The 18,809-nt window shown below is 35.1% G+C and overlaps 2 protein-coding genes across 2 annotated transcripts in view; one reads left to right on the top strand and one right to left on the bottom strand.

The window, feature by feature from the left end:
* Nucleotides 1–874, bottom strand: part of LOC109240226 (60S ribosomal protein L32-1-like) — a 2,676-nt gene extending 1,802 nt beyond the window's left edge. Inside the window, exons 1-2 of the mRNA XM_019406858.1 lie at nucleotides 768–874; nucleotides 581–687 (exon numbers count right to left, since the gene is read on the bottom strand). Of these exons, the coding sequence (XP_019262403.1) occupies nucleotides 581–670 (90 nt within the window). The 5' untranslated portion in view covers nucleotides 671–687; nucleotides 768–874. The remainder of the gene's footprint in view (nucleotides 1–580; nucleotides 688–767) is intronic.
* Nucleotides 875–15,737: 14,863 nt separating this feature from the next.
* Nucleotides 15,738–17,845, top strand: LOC109240222 (putative F-box/LRR-repeat protein 23). Its single transcript, XM_019406854.1, has 2 exons — nucleotides 15,738–16,258; nucleotides 17,122–17,845. The coding sequence occupies exons 1-2, from the start codon at nucleotides 15,831–15,833 to the stop codon at nucleotides 17,660–17,662; spliced, it is 969 nt and encodes a 322-aa protein (XP_019262399.1). The 5' UTR covers nucleotides 15,738–15,830; the 3' UTR covers nucleotides 17,663–17,845.
* Nucleotides 17,846–18,809: the final 964 nt, after the last annotated feature.

Below are 18,809 nucleotides of genomic sequence, written 5' to 3'. Positions count from 1 at the left end.
GGGGGGGTTGTGTGAAAGGCTTACAACACGTAGAGGAGGATTATACAATTTAGGGGAGAGCGCATTAGATGAAGGCTGCTGATCAGTTCACTTAAATAGGATCGAACAGCTCAGATCAATCCGGTAGTTATAAATTAGTCGGAGACAGGTCTCAGGTCAATTCAGTTAGAATCCGGATGAATAAGGAGCTTAGAGAGTTCCGGCTTAGTTTCAACTGTACCCAAGTTGTATTCGGATCAATAAAATTCCCTAATTTCCATTTCAGTTTTTCTTCTCAATTCACATAAGTCCCTAGTATAGATGACATGGCAGGTAGCTCACCACCATTAAATACAAAAGAAACCCAGAACACACACGAAAAAAAAAAACAGAAAAACAAGGAAAAAATAGTTTTTTGAAGCATTACCGTTCAGAGAAAAAAACAATGCTAAGGGTATAAACCGATCGAATTTCACTTCCTCTCCAATAATTTTACTTTTCCAATAACAGGATTATCCAAATCAGCTTGAATACCTCAACTAATCATAGAAAATCTAAGAATTAAAAATCAGGAATAATGAAACATAAAAGAATAAGTTACCTTGACAGTGATTCTGCGGTCACTTTGAGCTCTCTTGAACTGCTTAACTCTCTTCTTCACTATCTTCTTGTTCAACAGTGGCACCGCCATTTTTTTCCTCTTACCTTCTAATAAATTAACTCATAATATTAGATAAATTCATTAGGAAAAAAGCAGAGATGATAACCAAGGAGAATTAGAGACTCACAAACTAGGGTTTCGGCTTAGCAGCTGCGCCTTCCTTGTAATAGTAATGCAGTCCCGAGTGTTATATACCCGATTGGAATTTCAAAGAGATCTGTGTTTTGGTAGTGAAATAATGGGCTAATAGGCCCATTACTAGAGCCCGAGACTTGGGTAAGTGCACGGTTAGCCACTAATAACATATGTATTTACGTTTAAGTTACTGTTTAAAATATCTTTAGTCTTTAGCCACTGCTTTAATAAATTTTAACTGCCCGAACAAAAATACCTTTCTGCTTAACTTTTGAACTTAACTTCAGGACTTCAGGACTACATGTCCTTAACTTTTGAACTTGTAACTCTAAGTTCAGGACTTCAGGACTACATGTCCTTAACTTTTGAGCTTGTTAGCCTAAGTTCAGGACCTATTGTCCTTAACTTTTGGGCTTCTTAGCCTAAGTTCAAGACCTATTGTCCTTAACTTTTGAGCTTGTTAGTCTAAGTTCAGGACTTCAGGACCTATTATCCTTAACTTTTGAACTTGTAACTGTAAGTTCAAGACCTATTGTCCTTAACTTTTGGGCTTCTTAGCCTAAGTTCAGGACCTATTGTCCTTAACTTTTGAGCTTGTTAGTCTAAGTTTAAGATTTCAGGACCTATTGCCCTTAACTTTTGAGCTTGTTAGGCTAAGTTCAGGACCAAGTGTCCTTAACTTTTGAACTTGTAATTCTAATTTCAGGACCAAATGTCCTTAACTTTTGAACTTGTAACTGTAAGTTCAGGACCAAGTGTCCAAAGTAAATCAAAATAAGTCTAGTTTCATATACGTCAGTGCTCATCCAGTTAGTCAGTTGAAACTTACGAAAATGTGATTTAATTATCAATATCGTCTTACTTGAAGTTTATGATATGTAGATACTAAAGCAAATTTAATATATAATATGGACTTTTTATGTGTCAAATCTAACATATGTTTACTGTCGAATTAAGGTAAAGCATTTACCTCATCTTTTTTCTCCAATCTCTATTTTGGGAAGCTTGTCATGTATTATGGAATTTTAGTGAAAGTATAAGAAATAATTGCTTAGATAGTTAAAAGAGCCGAAGTGCATCAATGGAATTAATTCATGGCAGACGCATACACGACACAAGCCAAACCCATTGAAGATGAAGAAGAGCCTGTCATTTGTTCTTCTCCCTAACACAGGAAAGAGATAGAAGAAAGGGTAACTCAGTCCTTTCATATTAATTTTAATAGACTAGTGGCTATTATTGCTAATAAAAAGTAAATACCACTTTAAAAAGTGGCTACCCCACACGATTTTTACAGACTTGGGGCAGTGTGAGAGGCAAGTAGAAGTGACACCCGGTAGCAATTCTAGAGGGATGATATTTAAAAATTAGCCAGTATATCCTGAATTTCAGTTTTCAGTCCAATTTTTTAGGATACAAAGTTTTGAAGTTAAGATTCTTAGTTCAAATTTTTAAGAAAAAATAAGTATTAGCTAGTCCCTAAATAGTAGCCTTAAAAATGACTATTTGTGTACTTGCCGCCCACGTAATCTCTTTAAAAAATAGCAGGCGTATGTATAATATACATGTAATATGCAAAGGTTTAGCAAGCATGTGTGTAAATATTAATCTATGTATATTGACTAGAAAAAAAGTAAAATATGTATATTATTTGTGTAGAATTTGTGAGGGTTGAACCAGATTTTATTTATTTTTATTTTTTGATCTCATGGAAATTTCCTTATTCTACATTACATTTGATAGACAATATTTCCTTTATTACTGATTTGTTAGACTAACATTTATTCCTCCCGTTTTATTCATGTGAACTTATCCGACCGGATACAAAATCTGAAAAAGAAATAAAATATGTTAAACATTTCATAACAATTGTGATTATAGATTTTTGAAACTTGTGGTATTAAATATGTCATTATATTTATGTGCCCCTAAAAGTTTCTTTGGCAACATTTGATTAAAAAAATTAATGAAGGGCAGAGTATTAGATAAAGTAGGTACAAAATCTTGGAGATCAGAATCACATTTCAATTGAAACAAAAAAACAATATGATTTCTTTCCATCTAAACTACTACCGTTATCCAAAAATAATGTAGGTGAAAAAAAATAATAGATGGCCTAAATTTTTTTATTAGACAAAGTTCAAATATTGAAATAGGCATAGCTTCACGTTTAGAAAAAGTCTATAGAAAGATTGAAAGCATATTTCAGAGTTCAAACAACGTCCAATATTTGCAAATGCAGCCCGTGACTAAACTATAGTGCTAAAGTTCTTGTACTAATAGCCTGTTTGGCCAAGCTGGAGAAATCAACTTATTTTGAGAAGTGCTTTTTTCTAAAAGTACTTTTGAAAAAAGTACTTTTGGAGAGAAGCAGTTTGTGTTTGCCTAATTACTCTAAAAAATACTTTTGAGTAATAATTTATGTTTGGCCAAACTTTTCAGAAAGTGCTTTTAAGTATCAAATTACGAATAAGGACATGAATAGATTTACTTTATAGTTAATATTATAAGTAAATAAATAATCTCAAAAATTTGTTATTACATGCAATAATTAAATCTTTTCATTTTATTTAAGTAAAATAATGTTAAAAAGTACTTAATTCTTTTAATATAAGTTAAATATATTAAAAATCATTCAGCAAATATAAAAGTATTCACCGCTAAAGTCACTATATATTAGAAAGCTATCCTAAAAATAAGAAGAAATATTTATACATTAATATTCTAAGTATTATGTTTAACGATTATTTTGGTATATACTATATTTTGTTAAGGGCATTTTTAGTAAGAAGAAAAGTCAAAACTGCTTCTACTTCTGCTTTTGGGAAGAAGCTATTTTTTTATGCTTTTCAAAAGCTGCTTCTGGTTCTTATCAAAAGCACTTTTTTTTCTCAAAAACGCTTGGCCAAACACCTCAACAAGTTAGGGAAAAAAAGTGATTTTGAAAAAAAAAAAAAAAGCACTTTTGACCTCTTGAGAAGCTTGGCTTATGCCCAAATGATCCTGAAATATCTGCACATCATCAGCATCCCTTGACTGCACCTGTACATCAATCAATCATGGTAGTACTCCTACTACAACTGTAGTTTTGTTTCTTTATGGGAATCTATGCAAAGTAAACAGTCTCTAAAGAGAGTTCAAAATTCAAAAGGTTCCCCCATCTCTGCCACTGTAAAAATAAAGCCTATAATGCTTCCCTCATTTCCAGTTGTTCAACTCGAACCTGTGGGATATAATCAATAGGAGGTAAAGGGAAGAGAAAGGGAAAGGAAAACGGAAAAAGGAAAACAAGGAGTAGGGGGATANCATATAAAAAAAAAAGCGAAGGGGAAGACCATGTGAGTCTATTCTTCACCCTCACTACTATCTCGATCATCTCCGGAACCCTCATCCAAAGTGGCCGAAAATGTTGATTCCTCCTCCAAGGTTCGAGCTTCCTCAATCTCAGTTGAGAGATCGGCACCTTTGGTGCTTCTATATCGAGCCTTATGACTTGGAGAAAATGTGTAGCCACGCCGTTGATCGTAGCCAAGGTGAACTAGTTGATATCAATTTGGAGTACTTTGCCTCTGATGAGTTGCTGTTTACATAGTGGAGAGGTAATTTTCGGGCTTCACCTCATTGCTAACATAGTTACCTAATTTACCACTAAATGTTGTGAAAGTTCACTTTGTTGGGCGGGTTGAGATTCAACCCATTTTTGTTAAACCTATTTTTAACCTGCCCAAATCCGACCCAACCCGCCCATTTGTCATCATTATTTAGAATCATGCTTGTTATGGAAATCCAACAGCAATTCATGTTTGACCAAAAGATGTTAAAACCTTTTTGATTAAATCAATTAATAATGAAGGGGTAAATCTTAGTCAAGCATAATCAACTTCAGCTCTAAAGATGTATAGTAATACAATGAATGAAAAGTAAGAATCATCAATATTTATTGATTGTCAAATATCTCATCTTTGATGAGGTAGAGAGAAAAATCAGTTTACATTATTCAGAGGAGGAAATTGCTGTAGAAAGAGTAGAGGGAAAAATACCCCCCCCCCCCCCTCTTCTTTGAGAATTCCCCCTTTATATATAGTTCTGGGATCTTTGCTGTGTTCTTTGTCCGATGTATCCTCATGCTACGAACTTTTCCGTCGTTGTTTGAATATTGTTTCTAACTTAACGTACGTTGTAGATGCTTGGACTGAAGTAGGTCCTAGTGCTTCTCGGCATCTCGCCACTTGGGCGGGGTCCCAACTGGGTCGACTACCTATACAGTTAGTCCCTCCGTCCGTCGGGGTCGTCCCTTGGTGGGCCTGGCGGGCGGACTGTAATTTCGAACACTTAGGAGAAATCTGACTGTTCACGCATTGGGTAAAGGTTTTTAGATCGAGGCAATGGCGCGACGCTTCAACGATGCCTTTGGACCGTCGCGACCGTTCGGAATCGAAGCTTTGTTTGATTCGAAACGTCGTTTGTAGTTATTGCCATTATGACACACGTTTCCTGGGTATTGAACCGCTTCATGCCCTATCAATTTTGATTGGCGACTCTTGGGTTTCCCGCATGGAGCATTTATGTCCATATAAATAGGAGAAAAACACCATTCGATTGGCCCACTTTCTTGCTTTGTTGAAAGAATTTTGTGGATCTACTTCTTTTCCGATACTTCAGATTTTTGATTCTCTCCTGTTGGCCAGAAATTGACATCTCAGTCTCTTCTTTTTTCTTAGTTCCTTCGTTCTTTTAGATCGAGATAACTGGCCGGTAGTTCTTCCCGTGCTGACAATCCTGCCGCAACTCCTGCGCCGGAAAATGATGTTCTTGCTCTCGGAGGAGTAGAAGTGATAGAGGATGAGGGGGTTCCAACGGCGGCCGAAATATTGCCTCGCCCTGGAAAGCCGTGGAACGATTGTTGGTATTATACTGTGTTCAAAATCAGAAATTAGAGAAGTAAACAAATGTTAGTTTAATAAACAAAACGTAAAATAATTCCGAGCCCACTGAATGCACAATGTGTCCTTAAGAAATTTAATCCCCTCACTGTTGCCCAAGGTATACGGATTAATTCCTCCCAGGATAGAACGGAATAACTATTCTGTGATAGCGGCACTTCAAATCACAGAACTTCAGCGAACTCAACAAACGGAGCAAATCACACTTGACACTTATGTTTATTTATAAAATAATGCAACATTGTAGAAAAGAGGGGAAAAGATTTCAGATTTTCCATGTCTGATTTCATGTCTGAAAAATGAGGCCAAGCCTCTAAATTTATAGACAAAGGAAGGGTGATATGGAGAGGTGCAATCTAAAAGATGCCTCTTCCATTTCCCATTCACACCGTTAAATAAAAACGCAACAATCCCCCACATGAATGGGGAATGGTCATATGAGGAAAAACATGCATGAAAATACTATGTGATCCACAAATAGGGATTAATCGCATCTGCATAAGTAAGTTTCCCTTTGAACTTTCCGTAGTGAACTTATGTCGGATATACTCGGTCAATCGGTAGATTTGATATCTTTGAACCGTCGAACTTTGGTGTATACTTAGACAACCATAAGTCACACAATTAACCCTTAACCATCTTTGGTTCTCACGGTTGTGTTCGTTTCAGCCATGAACACCGCCTGGTTTCATGAGTGCTTAGAGAATGGGCCTTTATTTTCATTCCCCTTAAAGCGGCTTACACTTTATACTCACATAGGTGATTCCTGAACGTGTTATCCTATCGACACACTATCTGGTCATATCCTGCCAGACTTAGAAAATCATTAAAAAGCTTTAAGCTTTATTGATTCATCAAAAAACCTTAATGCTTTACCTTGATTTCTGAACATTGTCTTCATCACGAGAATGAGTTGAGTTATTTGACAATATTAACCGTCATTCATAACTTTGTTTGATCTCTTTGAACTTAGCTCTTGGGATCTCCAGTCTGCTAGGTACAGTTACCGCCATGATGACTTGTCCTAGGCCTTAGCCCCATTCTCTTCAATGATATTTCAACTGCCTCTCTAGATAGGTCTTTTGTAAGTGGATCCGACACGTTATCTCTTGACTTTACATAGTCAATCGTGATAACACCACTAGAGAGTAGTTGTCTAACGGTATTGTATCTCCGTCGAATGTGACGAGATTTTTCGTTATACATAACGCTCCTTATCCTGCCTATTACCGCTTGACTATCACAATGTATACACATAGGTGCCAAAGGTTTGGCCAAAATGGAATATCTTCCAAGAAATTCCGGAGCCATTCAGTCTCCACCGTTGAGCGTTCAATGCACATTTGTTTGGACGATTTCCAAGACATCGCTCCTCTACCGACTGTTTAGAATCGGTTGAACCGGTGATCTAATTTGCATCACAATACCCCCTCTATTATCGCGGGATACTTATTGTAGTGCAAAGCATAATTTGAAGTATATTTCAAATACTTCAAAACTCGTTTCATTATCATGAAAGTTCAATGCAAACTTTCTTATGTCGTAGACTAATACGTATCGACTTTTGATTGCATATCAGATTATTGACTACACTTAATGTATCAATCGTATATTATAAAAACAGCTGGAATGATTGGCATCAATTGTGACCACAACCTTTTAATATAAAACACATTTCGCAATCACTCCGTCATTTTCAAGCATTTGTATGCTATTTATTCATACGTCTATATGATAGACAAATTATAGCACCTTCATTCATGAAACAAATCCAATTTGCAATAGATTTTGATCATGTTCATCGGTTGGTTCACCCATTATAGATCAACGTATTAATACATTCGTTCATGAACAATCATGTCCATACAAAAACGTACAAACGTATCTTTCTATGAAAAGTCACAACTTTCAAAGTGACATCATTTCATAAAAGAACTAAACAATATAAATTTTCAATAAAGAAAATGATCTTTCCAGAAAGGCACGTGACCAACTTCCGAATTAGTAGTTTCATCAACTAGTCTTCATTAAGACTAAAAACAGTTGATGAATTTACCAACTACCATATCAATGGGGTTCAAAAATTATACCATTTAGACATTACGTCTAACATTGGCTTTTGTCATGCATAGAGCTGTCAATATGGGCGGGGTCAGGCTAGCCCAGCCCAGCCCAGCACACGTGGGCTTTAGCAATTGACGGGCTGGGCTAGGCTAGCGCACCATTTTGATGGACCTTATAATGGCCGGCCCACCCCAGCCCTATGTGGGCTATGAGCCCCCACGGGCCTGGCCATCATTTTTAAAATATAATTTTATATTTTTTCTTTAAGTTCAAAACTAAAAAAAGATAAATATTTAAAAGTTAAAAAAATCTTACTTGTTCTAATATATCACAATAAAAGTAAATAAATACTTAAAAAGGATAAATATTTTAAAATAACTTTTTATACGGTTCTAATATATCACAATAAATACTAAAAAAATAAAAGATATGACTATATTTCATTCACTAAAAGAAAAAACTCAAACAAACTATTCGAGAGAACGTCCATGACGCTCATGGGATATCCAACACATCATCTTCATCAAACACATTTGAATCCGCTTGTGAGAAGGTTGTCTTAACCTCTTCACTTTCATCTATATCTATAATTCGTATGCAATATTAATTAGTTAAATATTAAGAATAATTAACATCTACATTTGGGATACTCTTGTTATTTTTTGTGTCATATGCTTTTTATATTTTATATATTTTAAATACGTATTTTTATTATGCCCACGGGCCGGCCCAGCCCAGCCTCAGTAAAGCCTCACGGGCCACGGGCTTACTCGGGCCGGGCTTAAAAACGCCTCATTTTTAAATCGGGGCTCCAAAAACTTCTAGCCCCAGCCCTACTAGATCACGGGATGGGCTGGCCCAACGGGCCAATCCCATATTGACGGCTCTAGTCATGCATAAGCTAAAAGCCCCCACATTTTTAAATATTTCATCAACATATCATCTACATATAATCAAATAATGACTATATGATTTGAAGTATTCTTAACGTAAAAAACTCAATGTGCTTACGACTTTATTAATTTTTTGAAATCATTTTGANACAATATTATTTGGTCAAATCTCGCATGTCATTGTTTGCGTGCTTGTCTTAGTCTGTAAAGTGACTTAACAAGTCGACACACTTTCTTTTCTTTTCCAGGAACCACGAACCCTTCAGGTTGTTCCATGTAAATTTCTTCCTCCAAATCTCCATTTAAGAAGGTTTTCTTTAAGTTCATCTGATGGATTTCAAGGCCATACACGGCGGCTAACGCTATTAACACCCGAGTATATGTAATCCTCGTTACCGACGAGTATGTATCAAAATAATCAAGACCTTCTCGTTGTCTAAATTATTTGACAATTAATCTTACTTTATATTTGTCAATAGTACCATCAACTTTCATTTCCTTTATGAAAATCCAGGTAGAACGCAAAGGTTATTTCCTGGGGGAACAACAGCCAATTCTCAAGTATGATTACTTAATATGGATTCTATCTCACTATTGACCGCCTCTTCCAATATTGTGCTTCCGAGGAAGACAATATTTCTTTAAACGTTTGAGGCTCATTTTCCAACAAGAATGTCAGAAAATCCGGTCCAAAGAAAGTAGTTATCCTTTGACGTTTACTACATCTTGGAATTTTTTAATTCAACGTACTTTCCTTTGCTTCTTCCCGATTTCGCTTAGATATTTTACTAGACGACTCACATTCTTTTTTATACGGATACAAATTCTCAAAGAATTCAGCATTATTTGATTCGATTACCGTATTAATATGAATGTCGGGATTTTTTTTATTTATGAATCAGAAAACGATATGCCTTACTGTTTGTTGCATATCTTATGAAAACGGAATCAACAGTTTTCGATCCGATCTTTATCCTTTTGGGTTTAAGAAATTGCACTTTATCCAAATACCCCCCACACTTGGAAATAAGTTGGATTTTCTTCCTTTCATTCATTTTTCATGTGAATGGATTGCGTTTTGCTATGGGGAACTCAATTGAGTATTCAGTTAGCGGTAAGAATAGCTTCTCCCCATAAGATTTGGGGTAAACCATAACTTACAACAAGGTATTTTATCACCTCATTTAACGTTTTTCTCTTTCTTTCCGCAATTCCATTAGATTGCGCTAAATAAGGGGCAATCGTTTGGTGAATAATGCCATATTCCAAATATATTTCTTCAAACACCGTCTCTATTACTTTGTAGAGCTAACCACATGAACTGATGTTTGTGTCATAACAGAGCCAGAATAAATGGTGAAGTTTTTAATCTTCAAATCAATCTGACACAATCAGAATTAATAAACGGTGAAGTTTTTAATCTTCTAACCGAGTAATACCTGATATCGGATCTAGTAAACAGTGAAGTTTTTAATCTTCAAACCGAGTAATATGTGAGACAATCAAATTTAATAAACGATGAAGTTTTTAATCTTCAAATCGAATAATAAATTAGAGTAGAAAATCACTAAGATTTAAACGAGTATAAAGTCACTTAGACTTTAATTTCCGACAAATGAGTAGAAAGTCACGAAGACTTTAATCTCAACGAATGAGTAAAAAATCACGCAGATTTTGATCTCAAAGCAGGAGTAGAAAATCACGAAGATTTTATCCTCCATAACCAGTGTAGAAAATCACAAGCATTTTAATTCCCTTTCCAAATAGTTTTCCAACTAAACCATCATAACACCTTAATCTCTTTCTCTAATCATACACATATATGTTTATCTTTACATATATTATATCCATGATCTCAAGAATACTTCAAGTATTACTGTAAGCCTAATTCATGTCTTACTTCCATGAAGATACTATGCATGCTACCAAATATTATATCAACTTTGGTCAAAGGAATAGCAAAATTAATCACAAACATATGTTATTCCTATTCATGCATATAATATAAGTATGTTATATGAGATCATAATTATATAGTCTACCCAGTATTTATAAAATTGAAAATCATAAATCACAAGGGTAGACAAATTAAAGAATAATTAGAGAAAATAGAACCTGGTTTTGTTGCCACCTCTTGATAATAAAAACCGAAGAAGAGGGTCCAACAACTTACGCTGTAATTTCCGTAAGATTTAAATTACCAGAAACTCTTTCGGGTACTTCCTTTCTTTGTCAACTAGCGCAATAAACAACCCTGAGATATGTTCATGTTGCTTATATCCATGCCATATGTTCTAAGTCTTTGTATTTCCATAAACATGTGAGTCTTATTTTCAACCAATGGTTAACGTGCAAATTTCGTTCCTCCATCTGATGCCACGCAGAGTAAATTTCCAATAAGCTCACCATAAAAGGGAGATTCTTCTGAGAATCAAATAACGATGCCGAGAGAGATTGAAATTGTTCTCGCGTTATTTGCTCCACATAGATTCCCACAAAATGATGGCAATACTAATGGCATCACGTATTAGGGTTTCACGTAGCCACTAAAGTAATTCACATGGAATCTTTCAGAGAAAATTCCAAACAAGATGCAATTTTACTTCAACAAAGGAATATTCTGATAGATAAGCAGCCTATAATCATCCAGACCGGCAGACTAACAATCAGAATTCCATTCTGAATTAATCTCTTTATCAACCATCCGAAATTAATTAATTCTAAATCATAGATGAGATATTTCAAAAGTTTCTTCTCTAAAACTTGAATGAAAGCATCGCCATTTTATTGGACTTAACCAAATCAATCACATAGAGAACCGTATGAAGCATCACAATTGCAAAACATTCAAATTCTTTAATTTTTCTTTCTCGTCAGAACAGTCAGATGTTAAGACAAACACAGAAAAAAATTGTTAAATTCCTCAAGATTGTTGGTATTATATTGTGTTCAAAATCAGAAAATTAGAGAAGTAAACAAACGTTAGTTCAATAAACAAAACGTAAAATAATTCCGAGCCCACTGAATGCACAATGTGTCCTTAAGGAATTTAATCCTCTCACTGTTGCCCAAGGTATACGGATTAATTCCTCCCAAGATAGAACGGAATAACTATTTTGTGATAGCGGCACTTCAAATCACAGAACTTCAGCGAACTCAACAAACGGAGCAAATCACACTTGACACTTATGTTTATTTAGAAAATAATGCAACAATGTAGAAAAGAGGGGAGAAGATTTCAGATTTTCCATGTCTGATTTCATGTCTGAAAAATGAGGCCAAGCCTCTAAATTTATAGACAAAGGAAGGATGATATGGAGAGGTGTAATCTAAAAGGTGCCTCTTCCATTTCTCATTCACACCCCTTAATAAAAACGCAACAACGATTTCCACAGTCCTGCCGGAAAAGAGCCGGAACCTGCTTCCTCAGTTATGACTGAGGCGAGGAATGAACTTGAGCTATGTGGAAACGGCTGTGTATTATTCCAAAAGACACAGTAAGTAAACGGCTATGTGTCTTTGCTAAACTAAAAGGGAATACTTTGATAAACTGGTGAAACTGAAGTAATCATACTGAAGCCAAAAAGTTAAAAGTTGAATTACTGAATTACCCATTAAAAGTTGCGTGACCAATTTGCTTTGGCACTAAAAAGTAAATCTATCTTTCAATAAAATATAATGTAATTAAAATAAAATTAGATAAATCAATTCATACTTCTCGGGCTACAAGCCTGCAACACTCACTTACTACTCTTATGCAAGGCGTTGGAATTTCTTTTATATTCCAGCAGTTATTGCAACCTTTAGAATACCAATTTAATATTTTGAAGTTCTTTTCAGCTTTCTACATAATTATAAAAATTGAACTAATATTATTTGGAAAGATGAAGTAACTATGCATATATGATGTATATCAACCGTTCTCATCCCTCATTTATTTGTTAAATCATATTCACATACAAAAAGTGAAAAACTAAGTCAATCAAGCAATTATTCCTTCTGTCTAGCAGTTATCAATTTTTAAAAAATTATTCTGTAAATTTAGCATATTTACTCATCATCTGCAACACATAAAACCAAACTACAAGTGCCGAATCAGGTAATTTGATTTTTTTCAGTTACTTTTTTTACGAGTGTTTTGCTAATTCTATAGGTATTTAACGATATTTTTCCTTGTTATGCTTCAGTGAAAAAGTTCTTGGATAATTTAATTTATAAAAAAAAGTTTCGAGAAACCCATGAAAGATGCTCCATCAAAAAATTTAGGCGAAATACATAAGTTACCCCCTAAATTATGGACCAAATCTCTGTTACACACTTTTTGCGGACGAAAATCACTTTATACACTCAAACTTTTCAAACTAAGACACACCACTTTTATTACGTCACACGCGCGTGTTGACCAAAAAGATATAAGCGCGTAAAACTGTGAATTTTCTGTCCCAGTCATTATTTAAATGACATGTGTCAAACTTTAAATTTTTTCTTTTTTTAAACACTAGTATTTGGTTTCTTAACTTTGACCCCATCCCTTCCCCGATTCATCTTATCAGGAGCCCTCCCTTTGTGCTAGTCCACTGAAACTCCCCTCCCCCATTTCCGTCTTCTTCCACACTATTTTTTCCCATCTTCTCTCTCTCGATAATTTTAAGAAAAACTATAATGTAAAAAGATTTGGAAGAAATTGATAAAGAAAATTAAGTGGACTCTATAACTAAGAAAATTCTGTAGAACTGAGTTTGATTGCTTATTTTTACCTAATTTTCGAAGAGTGTATTAGGATCGTTTTCTTTGACCTCTCGTCGGGTTGAGCAAAATAATGTCCTCAGCTCTATTTTGGAAATACATGAGACCTTCCTCTAACTTGATATGTTATGAAAGATCTTTGTTCTGAAATGATCTCTTACATAGTCAACATTCATTAAGAGAATTTAAAGAAAAGTTAAAATTGATGAAAACTCTGACAATGTCTTCTTTAATGATGTTTGCAGTTTTGGGTCATAACTTTTGTGTTAGATTCGAATTCCGACTCCAAAACTTGGGATTAATCTGCTTGGGCATCTAATTTTGGTTTGTAATTGGAAGGTGATAATTGTGGTTTTTTTTATGGTGGTCGGCGGCAATGGAGAAGAGGCGGAGAAGAGAGATTGGAGGGGAAGGTTGAGGGGTATATTTGTAATTTTAAATTATTATTTTATTTTTGAAAATTAATCACACATGGCATAGTATTATTGGTGCGTGATATTACACACGCTTTGAAAAACTGGTCAAGAAGAAAGTGGTGTGTCTTAGATACACTTTAGAAAGGTTGAGTGTGTAAGCTGATTTTTGTTCGCAAAAAGTGTGTAACAGGGATTTGATCTATAGTTCAGGGGGTAACTTATGTATTTCGCCAATAATTTAATCTTTGTGGTGCATTCTATTGCTTTTTCTTCTAATCGCCCTCTGCAACTAAGTCAGTTGAGTTCTTTCGGCTCTTAGACCAGCTGTGATCTTTCCTCCTGTTGGTTTTTTCCGTTGGTTCTTTGAACCTTATTAAATAATTTAATTACTATAATATCATTCAAATTCTGTTTCTTTCTCTTTCCTTTTTTGTCTTTTTATTTTTCATTATATGATTTGATGTCTATAGCTTTGTTTTGTTACTCTTTGAGATGCACGAATACATCACTTATTTGCATGAATTTGCATTTCATTATTTTTCCGTAAGGTTATATATATGGTATATTTCATCTGAATATATATGTCATTATGCTCTTAGGGAAAAAGTTGGTGATTGGCTCGACATTTTAGTCGATAATAACCTTTAGCAAGCTCTTTTTTGAAGTGATATTCTAATAATGTGTTAATTAATGTTTATTATGCACTCTAAATTAATGGTATAGTTCTTTATTTTACTACTTCACCTTATTCTTTCATTTTACGGACATTTTTATGAGTTATCTTTAGATAAGAGGGAGAATAATAAGTCATTCACCGAGCAGAATTTCAGTCAATTACCAAGTATTTAGAATGTTTATGGCGCTGAGCAGTCACCCTTTCTTTCTTAAACTTTTTTTCAGCATTACAAGATAATTGCTAAAGCCATGAAAACTTTTCTGGGGGCTATACAAGAATATTCATTGGTAATTAATTTTCCGCGAATTTTCCTACCAAAAGAAAAAATTCGATGAAGAAATCTTCGTACCTAATTATTACCTATGGATTTTCAAATGTTTTAACCTTTTATGTAATCATATGATTACTTATTTCATTTTATAGTCATCTTTATAAATTCACTTTAGACAAAAAGAAGAAAAATAAATCAATTTCAAGTGAATTTCAACAAACAATATACCAAGTATTCATAATGTTTTAAGGTTAACAGTTCTCATTCTCATAATTGAACTGAAATCCTTCTTTGATAGATTATTATATCCGTCGAATAGGTTCGGCGTTGATCAATTTGAGCTTATATTCTTCCTTTTAGAATTGTCATGTTACTAATTTGAGCTTATTCCTTTTTTCCGTATACTAGATCGGCTTAATAAGTTCACCATTAACTAAATTGAGCATATATTCTTTCTTTTCAAGTTTTCTATCACACACATTTTTTAATTTTATCTATTTTACTATAATAAAATTTGTATTAATTGATATGGATATACGTGCATTCAGAAACTAATATAATTATAAATCTGACACAAAGTTTAAGGACTAAATTGAATGAGATCAAGGACTTCTATGTGACAAAGTTTCTCCTTCCTCGAGTTACCTATTTGGGACCAATATTATCAATTACAAAGCTTACACCGAATATTTTATAATTTGAACATAATTTTTAATATAATATTTATGTGATGATGTACACGCAAAACGTGCTTACAATAAAATTAGTAATTGAAAATTCAATTGAACTTCCTTGGGCCCAGAGGCAGAGCTAGGGTGACATAAATAGGAGATGTTGAATAACTAAAGTTAAAATTATTTTTTATGCATATTTATATGTTTAATTTATGATATTTAGAATTCCCTATAAACATTGTGCTTGGGCCTTTGACTGCCCTATGGGAAAGTCTAAAAGAGAGAGTTCAAAATTCAAAAGTTCCCACGCATATCCTTCTTCCTCAGTGATGCTCTCCCTTGCTAAAGGCAAAAGCCCTAAGAAAATCCAAAATGCTGAGGCCAAAAAGGCGTATTCAGAAAGAGCCGAGAGGAGTCAAACAGAAAAAGCTAAAAGCATCATCATCTTCCTCCTTACCTCCACCTTCTTCTTCCTTACCATCATCGCCGTCGCTGCCGCTTTCACCGCCGCCGCCGTGGGTGGAGCTTCCGCTGGATATCACGGCAAATATTCTGCAGCGTTTGAGAACGATAGAGATACTGGAGAATGCACAGCGAGTTTGTACTGCCTGGTGGAAGGCGAGCCATGACCCCACTGTGTGGCGTGTTATCGACTTGAGGAACCACGATGTTGATGCCAAAACGCCTCGAATGTTGGAGAATATGTGTCGGATTGCGGTAGATCGTAGCCAGGGCCAATTGCTCAAAATTAATATCGAGAATTTTGGTAGCAGAGACTTGCTCAACTACATTGCTGAGAGGTACACCAGATTTTGTTTAAATCAGTTGATTTAACAAATAAATTATCTTGAGTTCTAATGCCAAAACTATAGCATATCCATCCAATGTCTGTTAAGTCATGCTTAAGCCCGAAGATGTTTTAATAACATGTTAGTATTAGGCTACTTGGGAATCGGCCCTCGGCCTTTGGTCTAGTGGTAAGAGCATATTATCGTGAGATGCAGATAAGACAAAACCCTATTATTAAAGTGAAGAAGGGTAGAAGGGCAAGCCCATTAACCACGGAGTTTAAAACCGTGTACGCACTGGCCCTTGGGGGTTTCTCCGTTACCAGAAAAATATTAGATTATTGAAAAAAAGCATTCTATTCGGCATTGCTACTTTGCAAAGGCTTCAAAGACTTATACTGCGGGATAGGTCAAATCATATACAAGTTATTTACAAGCCTATTCTATCTAGGAGAAACTGAACACAAAGAAAAATAAAACACTATGTGAGACAGGTAGAGCCACAAGGTTCTTCCACTATTTGTGTATGAACCTCCTCTAAAATGAAGAAAGGAGATGGTTTAAAAGAGGATTTCTGGACGGGTGAAGTAATGGGTTTGGAAAAATGAACCGAGTGTTTTAAAATGTTTATTTCCCTCCAATAGTTTATAGGATAAGCTTCTTACAATAGTTTACACGTCTAAATTCCATCTATGTCTGGGTTGCTGCCGTACGTAATAAATTCGTTAAATCCACGTATTTATATTCCAAATTCCAATATCTAACGGAAACATTTATTCATGGTAAACTATAACATTTTTGCTTGTTACTTTTTGTTACCTCCACTCAAGTAAAAGTGCTCCTAAAGTTATCAAATTTGCTACTTATTTGAACAGATCAAGTCAGCTCAGATATCTCAGATTTGTCAAGTGTTATTATATCTTAGATGGATGTTTGGCTGCAGCTGTTAAGAACTTCCCTTTGTTGGAGGAGTTGCACATATACTTCTCCGATATTAACAAAGATCATATAGAAGTTATTGGTCATTCTTGCCCTCAGCTCAAGTCATTTACATTGAATGCCCGTGGATTTCGAGGATATCAATACGATGATGAAGCTCTAGCTGTTGCCAGAAGTATGCCTGAACTGCGACACCTTTCCCTTTTTGGAAATGTCTTGACAAATGAAGGCCTGCGTGCCATTCTTCATGGCTGTCCGCACCTTCAATCGCTTGACTTACGCCACTGTTATAATATCAAACTTAAAAGGGATCTTAGAAGAAGATGTAGGCAACAGATTGTACATCTAAAGCATCCTCGTGATTCCACTTATGGCTATGAGTTTGATGCTCAAATTTGTGATTATTCGCCTCCTGTTGGTGACTTCCCTTGGTCCTTTGATGATCATTTTAATGAGTTTGAACTTGAGTGGTGGTAATTGCATTTGGTATTTTGCAGGTTTTATTCGCTTTTTAGGTGATCTGCCATCCTTTTGGAACAGTAACAGGTGAAGTGTTTATTGTTTTGAATAATTGTAATTAGAATGGCCAAAGTAATCCTCTTTCTTTTGCATTTGAGAGGTGACTTCTAGATAACTTTTGCCCTTCTTTTGTTCATACCTCAAAGGTTTTTGGAAACACCCCCCCCCCCCCCCCCCAAGGCAAACCCCAAAGACTATTCTTGTTTGCTATGTATCTTATATCACCTTTTTCTGAGCTTGTGTATACAAGCTAACTATAGTACTTGTTTAGAGTAATTTTTTCCTCTCTTTTTTCTCTTGAGAGAATGGCCGCTTCTTCAGTGGACTCAAATTCACCTATTTCCTTTTCCAACTTCCAATTAAATAGCTAAGCAGATTATTTGCATTAATGCTTACATTACACTCCACGAGGGAGCGGTCCTTCTCTAGACCCTGCATTACCTATTTCGTCATAATCATGGGTGAATCTGACTTATAGTCTTTCCATGAACTCTTTACAAAAAGTTCATTTATACTTTCTTGGTTGTTACCTTAACCTCATATTTAGTGATAGTATTTTCCATTGCATCGGGTTCTGTTATGTCTAAAGTGGTACGTTGTTTGCAAAGTGGAACTTCTCCTTGAGCGGACGGCCAAACAATGAATATATTGAAAACAAACAAAGTCGGTTTGGTTCGGTTTTTTTCTGATTAAAACCAAAACCAAATCAAATTTGATCGGTTTTTAAAATTCAAAACCAAAACCCAACCAAACCAAAAAGTATCGGTTTTTTTGGTCGGTTTGGTTTGGTTTTCGGTTTGGTTCGATTTTTCGGGTTTTTGTGAACACCCCTATGTCCAACTCCAAGTTTGCGATAATAGTATCCTCTTCGATTGGGAGCACTAAAAACATTCATAGTGACCTTTCTACGACGTGAATCTGAATTAGTCATGCCAATATATATCGATACTTAAGGAAAAGAATAAAACAACAACATACCAAGTATTATCCCACACTGTCGGGTCTGGGGAGGGTAGTGTGTACGCAGACCTTACCCCTACCTTGGGAGGATAGAGAGACTATTTCCAATTCTTAAGGAAAAGAATGTGGGAGAAAAAATACCTTT

The sequence above is a fragment of the Nicotiana attenuata genome, unplaced genomic scaffold (genome assembly GCF_001879085.1).
Source record: "Nicotiana attenuata strain UT unplaced genomic scaffold, NIATTr2, whole genome shotgun sequence".
NCBI classification, from domain to species: Eukaryota; Viridiplantae; Streptophyta; class Magnoliopsida; order Solanales; family Solanaceae; genus Nicotiana; species Nicotiana attenuata.
The sequence above is the reverse complement of the archived record's forward strand: the minus strand, read 5'-3'. Positions and strand labels throughout refer to the sequence as shown.